Source organism: Podarcis erhardii, assembly GCF_964252035.2.
Source record: "Podarcis erhardii genome assembly, chromosome: 11".
NCBI lineage: Eukaryota > Metazoa > Chordata > Lepidosauria > Squamata > Lacertidae > Podarcis > Podarcis erhardii.
The window spans coordinates 30,170,414-30,178,323 of NC_138501.1; the positions used below are offsets into that span (position 1 = coordinate 30,170,414).

General features: G+C 43.1%; 1 protein-coding gene across 1 annotated transcript; it reads left to right on the top strand.

The window, feature by feature from the left end:
- The first annotated feature begins 1,570 nt into the window (after window positions 1-1,570).
- On the top strand, window positions 1,571-5,499 carry CARTPT (CART prepropeptide). Its single transcript, XM_081880840.1, has 3 exons — window positions 1,571-1,808; window positions 2,144-2,227; window positions 3,704-5,499. Exons 1-3 carry the CDS (start codon window positions 1,665-1,667, stop codon window positions 3,809-3,811), a joined length of 336 nt encoding a protein of 111 aa, XP_081736966.1. The 5' UTR covers window positions 1,571-1,664; the 3' UTR covers window positions 3,812-5,499.
- Window positions 5,500-7,910: the final 2,411 nt, after the last annotated feature.

The window sequence follows — 7,910 nt, forward strand, 5'->3', positions numbered from 1 at the left end:
CTTCTATTTAGATGCTTACAAAAGACAGCTTTGTTTACAAAAGCTTTCCCTGAAGTGTAACTCAGTCATTTATGGAAAAATCAATTTTACGTTTCATGAAATGTTCTTGTTGTTTTTTAAAGTTTTGTATGGATAGTTCTATTTGTTAGACTGATTTTCTTGTTCTTGGAGATTGTGCTTCTGTGTTTTACTTTGTTTTTATTCTGGACATGACTTTGATGGCTTTATGCCATGAAGCTGTTTATAAATTTGTTTAATAATAATAATAATAATAATAATAATAATAATTTTGACCATGGACTATGTAGGCTGGGGTTGGTGAGAGTTGGAGTCGAAAAAAATCTGACCACAGCCTCCCTATCCCTGACCTACACCAAAATCCATTTTAAACGACATATTATAAACATGCAGGATGCAGACTGCTCAGCACTACTAACAGTTTTCATTTGTAACAAGAGAAATGTTAGACTGAAAGCCTAGAGGCACCATGACCATTTTCCTTGGCATAATGACAGCTGCATAATGTAGACTGCAAAGTTATTCATGCTCCCTTCATCCTGTTGTGTAAATTCAGGTCTGGTTGAAATGTGGTCTGTGTGCTGTGGTTGCTGCCTCTTCTAGTTAGCTCCTGTGCTCTACTGGCATCATTTTGAGTTCTGCACCACATTCATTATTGGAATCATATGGATATTTCGCCTACCAGTGTCAGCAGACCTGACACTAGGAAAGGAGGCAGGAGCAGAACCATGAACCATATGATGTAGAACTTTGAGCCTTAGTGCCATAACATGGGAGCCATCCATGAGAGTGACAATCTACAAAGGTAACATTCAGATTACACCCAACATTAACTAGCTTTCCCAGATTCTTGAATAGCTACATAAAATGCAGAGAAAGGACCAATGATCCGAACTGGCACAAAGGAACTGCTTCCTATGTTCAGTCAACTGCCTTCTTATATGTTTTCTCCGGGGCAACATGTCTGGTGCCCTCATTATCAGCTTTTTGATGCCCGGCTAAGGCATTTCTTTTGCCCATATACTTCAGTATGATCAAGCCTCTTTTGTGGGGCTCAACTTTTGGTCTGGGGCTATCCTTTTCATAGGACTCCTGGATGAGAAATTTTGTTCACTGTGTTTTGTTTCCTTCTTGTTATCTGGTTCCTAACTGGTTGTATTAGTTTTGTGTTTTATGTTGTCGCAAGTTGCTTGGAGACTTCTTTTGTGTAAGGACAACATAATAAAAAAACACAGATATTATATGTCAACATTTTAGATGCTCCCAGGTACCTTCTGACCATGTACAGTGATACTAAGTTGGATCATACTCATGTCCATGAGGAACACGTTGCATTAGAAATAAGAATTGTTTCTGTCTCCGGAAGGAGGCCCGTCACTGCGCTTTACCCTAAGTGCACCCTTCCTCCCCCCCCCTTTTCTTTTGCGTCTTCTTGCTCTCGTCCACCCTGGAGGAAATTGAGCTAATCGCCCAACTCATCCGTCATCCACCTTGCAGTCCCCGCCTCCCCCCACCCCATACACACACACACATCAGCACCCGCGCCAGGACTGACGTATCGCAGAGCAAGCAGTTCTGTCAACAGGTGCCCCCAGCCAGCTGTATAAAGAGGGCTCCGCGAGGTGCAGCGTTTTCATTTCAGCACCATGGAGAGCTACCGACTGCTCGCTTTGCTGGGCGCCGCGGTGCTGCTGCTGGTGGGCGTCAAAGGGCAGGAGGAGACGGAGCTCCAGCCGCGAGGCTTGGACATCTACTCCACGATGGAGGACACGTCTCACGAGAAGGAGCTGGTAGGTCCTACAGCAGGGAAGGGTGTGCATGGTCAAGGCGGGGAGTCACCCAGAAAGCGTGCTCGGACCGCGCGTAAAATCTCTCGCTTAGCTGGATCGCTCCCTTTGCTCGGCAGAGGTAGAAGTCTCGGGGAAACTTCGCCACAGTTAAGAGCAGGGAGGTGATCTAGGGACTGAGGTGGAGCTGAAGCTCGAGGAGGAAGGCGCTCAAGGAGGGTGTCCCATCTAGTGGCGCCCACGGGCAGCGCAGCGCGTGTCCGCGAGAGGCAGGGTCCCCACCGCCCTGCGAGGTTTGCTTGCGCCGTCCACTGACGCGTCGCTTTGTGTGTCCGCAGATCGAGGCGCTGCAGGAAGTTCTGGAGAAGCTGAAAAGCAAGCGGCTCCCGCATTACGAGAAGAAGTATGGCCAAGTCCCCATGGTGAGTTGGCTTCCGATCCCATCGCGCTGAGAGGGGAAAGGGCAGCTTTCGAAGGAGAAAGTTGTCCGGAGAGGGACTAGAGGAAGTGGCGGGGTGTGTGTGTGTGTGTGGTCAAGACAGGGCTGGGAGTGTCAATCTGGATTCTGGAAACTGAGCAGTTCCTCTGGACTTCAGCCTGGTTGCCCGGTTCTCATCCTGGCGTCCCCCACTTAATTTGAAATCGGGACTTGGGAGTCCAAACCTCTCAGAACTTTTGCAATTGCTGTGATTTCAAGAGTTCTGAGCTCTTCCTGCCATATCAATCCATTAGGTATTAAAAGGCTGCAGTCCCCGATTACACAGACCTGGGAGTAAATCCCATTAAATTGACTTTTGAGTAGACATGACTGAACTTGAAGCCAGTTTTGGAAGTAAATCCTGGTGAAGATCCAAGAGGCTTCCTCTTTTCAAAATGGAGTGTAAGTGGAAGGTTGCAGTCTTAGTTTCTTTGCATATTTTGTTATATCCTATAATCTAAAATTGATGTGGAACTTGGAGCACGTTAAAAAGAAAATTCCTTCCAAATAGCCGATAAGAAACTGGTCATTGATTTCAGCTGAGGACTAGATTTCACTTACCCCTTGCTATATTAAGGTATTAGAAGATGACTTTCTATTGCACCGGGAGACAAAATTCCTTAATGTTATCAATATTTAAATTTCCAGTTTGAATTTTGAATAGATTCTCATATATGTAGGGTTTCAGTTTTCGATCTGTACTTGAAATGTTTGTGTTGCAGCAATATGTGTGTGTTGGTCAAAACAGTTATTTGCTTGTGATCTTTTATTACTTACCTGGAAGGAAGCACCACAGAAAACAATGGGACTTACTTCTGAGTTGACACGTACAGGATTGCTAATTCAAATACTGTACTGCATGCTTCCATTATTAATCAACAAATATCCCTAGGGGAAGTATGCTTGTGAGCTTTTTGATGAGGGCTAGAGATTTTAATGTGGTTTTCTAGATGCTCCAATACTGGTATCCGTGTTTCCAGATGGGTGCTTACTGTGGGATCACTACTCCTCATGCAAGCAGGTGTTGTTTTTGTTGTTGTTTTGTTATTTTTGCAGCACCTACACATCATCATTGGCCTCAAAGTGCAAGCCTGGCTTCTCCTCCATTTAATCTGAATTTATCTGTATGAGTAAAAAACAAAAAAACAAAGACCTGTTGCCAATGACCTATCTGCAGGATGTCAGTGACCCATTTGCAAATTAATCCCCATTCTGGAAGCCCCCCAACCTGAAGTTGAGCAAACCAATTCTCCCACTCATTCGTTCTCCTATTAGGATATTGGGATAGCAGAATATTTATTTAAATCCTCAAAAAGTAAAGTTCGGGTCTTGAAAAAGTAATAGAAATGGCACTGTAGCCATTTATGTTCTTCTGCATGGTGACTTCCTTTGTCTAACTGTTGGTTACTCTCAACAACAGTGTGATGCTGGAGAGCAGTGTGCCGTGCGGAAAGGATCCAGGATCGGAAAGCTCTGTGACTGCCCCAGAGGAACATCTTGTAACACTTTTCTCTTGAAGTGCTTGTAAAGAAATGCCCCTCCCTCGACCATTGGAGAACAGAGAAAGATCCAGTTTTGCCTTGCCTGAAGGATCATACCTGTGACACCGAGGCGGGTGGGGTGGGGTGGAGAATAGTATCCATCACACACAGGAAAAAAGGAGACAGTTCTATTTAACTGTTGCCAGTGCATTACCTTTTAGGATGTCTGACATTTTTCTGTCCCGCCATTTCTTCTCCATCTTGCCGTTTGATTTTCTTCCTTGTGTCCATCTTCGTTCTTTCCATGCATCTGTATCTCTGTGCAAAGAAGCTCAAATGATATTTTGAAATTAGTATTTTTGTATGTGGAATGTCCTCATGACAACTAGATCTAGGGAGTGTCCGTTAACCTGTCTACCTTCTTTGCAGCCAATGGCCCGAGAGACAGAACATGTGGGAGGTTGCAACACATAAACAATAAATGGGACAGTGTCTGTTAATACCTTTTTCATTAAAGTGCACCAAGGAAAATGTGTAAATGAGCAGTAAGTAAACAAAGGCATCATTCCAAAGCACCCTGTGGGCCAGTCCTTTTGTCTCTGTTTGGTAATGCCTTTACCCCGTGCCTGCACCTTTTTTGGTGGGCAGCCAAATTCTTGAATAAAATAAAATAAAAAGCAATGGAAGCTAATTGTATACTGCATGCTAGGATTCTAGGTGCAATTAGAAACTAGGAATGATTTTTCTTGACCAAGTGTGCAATGGATCAGCCTGTGGTGTTGCCATTTCAAAGGGCAAGTGTATGTAATAGTAACTGCATTGCAAACGTGTCACTATGGTGACTTCATGGTAAACAACTTCAGCGAGTGAATCTGTACTGATTAGCCACCCATGCTATTTCATGTTTGCTTCTTCGATACCAAATTCACATGGTATGAAAACAGTCCTACGTTGAAAACCGGGTACAGTTGATCTGCAGCAGGCTTCAAAATCTGAAATAATTCGAAGAAATGCTTAATATGTAGCCAAATTAGGTTTTGAAGGAGCCACAAGGGAAAAGAAAGGAATATTGCTCAAATCTTCCTCTGTATAAACTCCAGTTGTTGGGTCTTCCTTTCTCAACAGTGAAAAAGCATACAGGTTCAAGGAGAACAAGGCTCTTCTTCAAATTGACCAAAATGTCTAGGCTTTTACCAACAGTTTTACTTGTAAGAAAGCATTGTTAATGGATGTATCCACTTGGGATTGTTTTGGAGACCCAGCGCATGAATTTGGTGCAGTTACAAACAGTATGACCATTGTGCACATCTCTGACCATTGTGCTGACCAAGTCTTGGCAAGAGATTGAAAAGAATAGGTCAAGGCATCATAAACTCCAAGTAGCTCACATTAAAGATGTAGGAGTTACTGAATCAAGGTGGGTACCACAGCACTAAAAATAACAATGTTGTACAAATTTCTATTAAATATGGAATACCTTCCATTTTTAGGCACCATTTCTCACACATCTTATGTTGTGTGGAATGGATGGTAGCTGTTGCAGAATAGATCAGGGTCCAGAACTGTGAGACTGAGTGTTCAGTGGAAGAGTTCTAATGTTTAGAAGCACATGAAACAGAATACTTCTGTACTTCTGTAACAATGTACAGCTCACATATGTAGATGTTTTTCAGTAATGTCCCATTGTCTTCAAATCCTTTATTTGATTGTTAATAAAAATCATTGTTACAAAGTCCTTCGGTGTAGTCCTTCTTTTAGTATCTTCAGACATTTGGGGATTTTTTTTATACTCGGGCATTTTGGGTTAGGCAGTTGCAAGTTCTTTTTCACCAGCACAAACGTATGCATACATGACCGTGTGAATAGCAAAGCTGAAGCCTTGGCAATAAAGTCATCAGAATTTGGTACGGTAAATTGGAAATTTGAAGGACTGCTGCCTTTGTTTGGATAGATATTGTCAGCAAGATTAACCTGATGCTCTACCGTGATGCTCCTACCACCAGCTACAGTTATTTAATGGTTAATATTTTGGAAAATAGGGGATGGCCCAAATGCACTGGTATCTAAGAGGTGTCTTGGGGTGGATGGCCATATTATCAGGAGCACCAAGGGAGCAATGTAGGACCCCGGGGTTTCGCCCAAAGTCACTGGTGATATTGTAGTACAAGTCTCATAAACACTTCCATGCTCTCTTGCTTCCTGTGAAACATTGCAAGGATTCAAAGATGGCCACCTCTCAAATGTCTTGGACTGCCTCTGGGAAAATGGTGGAACAATGATGGCTTTATCATAATGCCCAAGGTATTTTAGTGTTAACATGTGCTCAATAAATAACAAATAAAAAAGTACCATGCGTTGGATTCAGACTATGTTAGTCACAGTTTGCACTGATCTCAGTGGCAAGAATGACTTGCTGTGCAATCCTAATCATGACTTCTGTGGAAGCAAATTACATAGTTTAAGTATTTGCTGTGTCAAGAAGTTATTTCTTTTGTCCATCCTTAATCTTCCAACATTCAGCTTTGTTGAATGACTCCAAGGTTGGAAGCAAAGGAACGGTGAGAGGAACCAGCTAGGGAAACACCAAAGGAAGAAGACTCAGAGCCCAGACAGTGGTGGTGGGACAATGATGAGCAGTCGGGGGGGGGAGGAGAAGACTGGGGAAAGGATGTGTCAGAAGCTGAAGAGGAAACCAGGCTTAGTGAGCTGGGAGGGTCTGGGCAGAGAGAAGTCCAGTATCAGAGGAAGAAAGTGAAGCAGGTGAGTTGGAGGAGGGAGGTGAAGAGGCAGTGATGAGTCAGGCTGGTGAATAGTCACAGGTGCCTCCTTCCTGTTGCAACAAGTTTCCTTCCCTTCCCCTCCATCTCCCAGAACCAGAAGAAGGCTGAAATGGGACCAGCAACAAGCTTCACAGTCTCTGATTGCTTGGAAAAAGCTCTGGAGAGGATCGGACTTAGATGGCGGTGGGAAGGTAGGGACTTTCAGTCTTGGCAATGGGGTAAGACCTGCCGGGGATCAGCTGCTGTGCTTATTAGGCCTGACACTCAGCCAAATCTATGAAGATTGTGTTTTTGCTAGTAAAGAGTTAACTCCAGCTGCCAGCTCACTCTTTGACGCAAGGTCTAATATTATGAGAGAGGAAGCATCTCCTGGACCACTTTCCCCACACTGGGAAATAATTCCCATTGAATTCAATAGGAATGCATCTGAGTAGACATGGTTAGGAGTGCGCTGACAGTTTACATCCAACCTAATAAACTCTACTGTGTGGATACGCATTTAGAATAAATGAAAGCGCAAGGGGTGGGCTGTGGAAATTGAGGAGCTGATAATAATAAAGCTGCTATTTTATTGAACTAAAGAAACACAATTAAAAATAAAACCAGTTTGGAAAATAGGGATGTTATGTGCACTATATAAAGGGTGTCTGGATGTGAGCCTTCTCACCCTCCACTACTTCCTTGGCAGTGACAATGTGCATATTTTGCTCCCTCCTCTGCAGTTTCTGGGTATCTTTTCCAGTAAGAAGGCTGTGCTGTCACCCAGCACAATGACACAGACAGTGGTGATTTAAGCACCATTGGATGATTTCAGCCTTTAATAGTTAATTCAATCTAGCGTTTGCAGGTGCCTTGCGTCAGTAATCTAACGGGTAACAACATTCCCCAGAATAATCAGCAAGTGTGACAATAGGGTCTTGGGATGTGCGTATGTAGTTTAAAATGGTTAGCATTCATTGGGATAACAATTCCATGAAGACACTGTGATTAGCGTAGGTTTGGCTATCATTGTCAAGTCTATCAGTGAGTGCTCAACTCTCAGTGCAGATTTAGATGTGCATGTACCAAATCAAAGTCAATTGTACTTTGCCTATGTGATTCCACACACACCGTGCATATAAAAAGAAGCTATGTTTCAGCACAAAAGAAGAAGAAGAAGCAGAAGCAGAAGCAGAAGAAGAAGCTATGCACTTGCACCATATTAATCCTTGTAAGCTATTTGATAAAAAAATAAAATTTGATCTGCGCTACACTATGAAGTAGGCAATTTATTAACAAGTATTTCACAAGACGATTACAATAAAACGATTTTTCATTTTTACCTCCCAAATAATTTGGTATCATCAGCAAACTGAGCCACCTCACT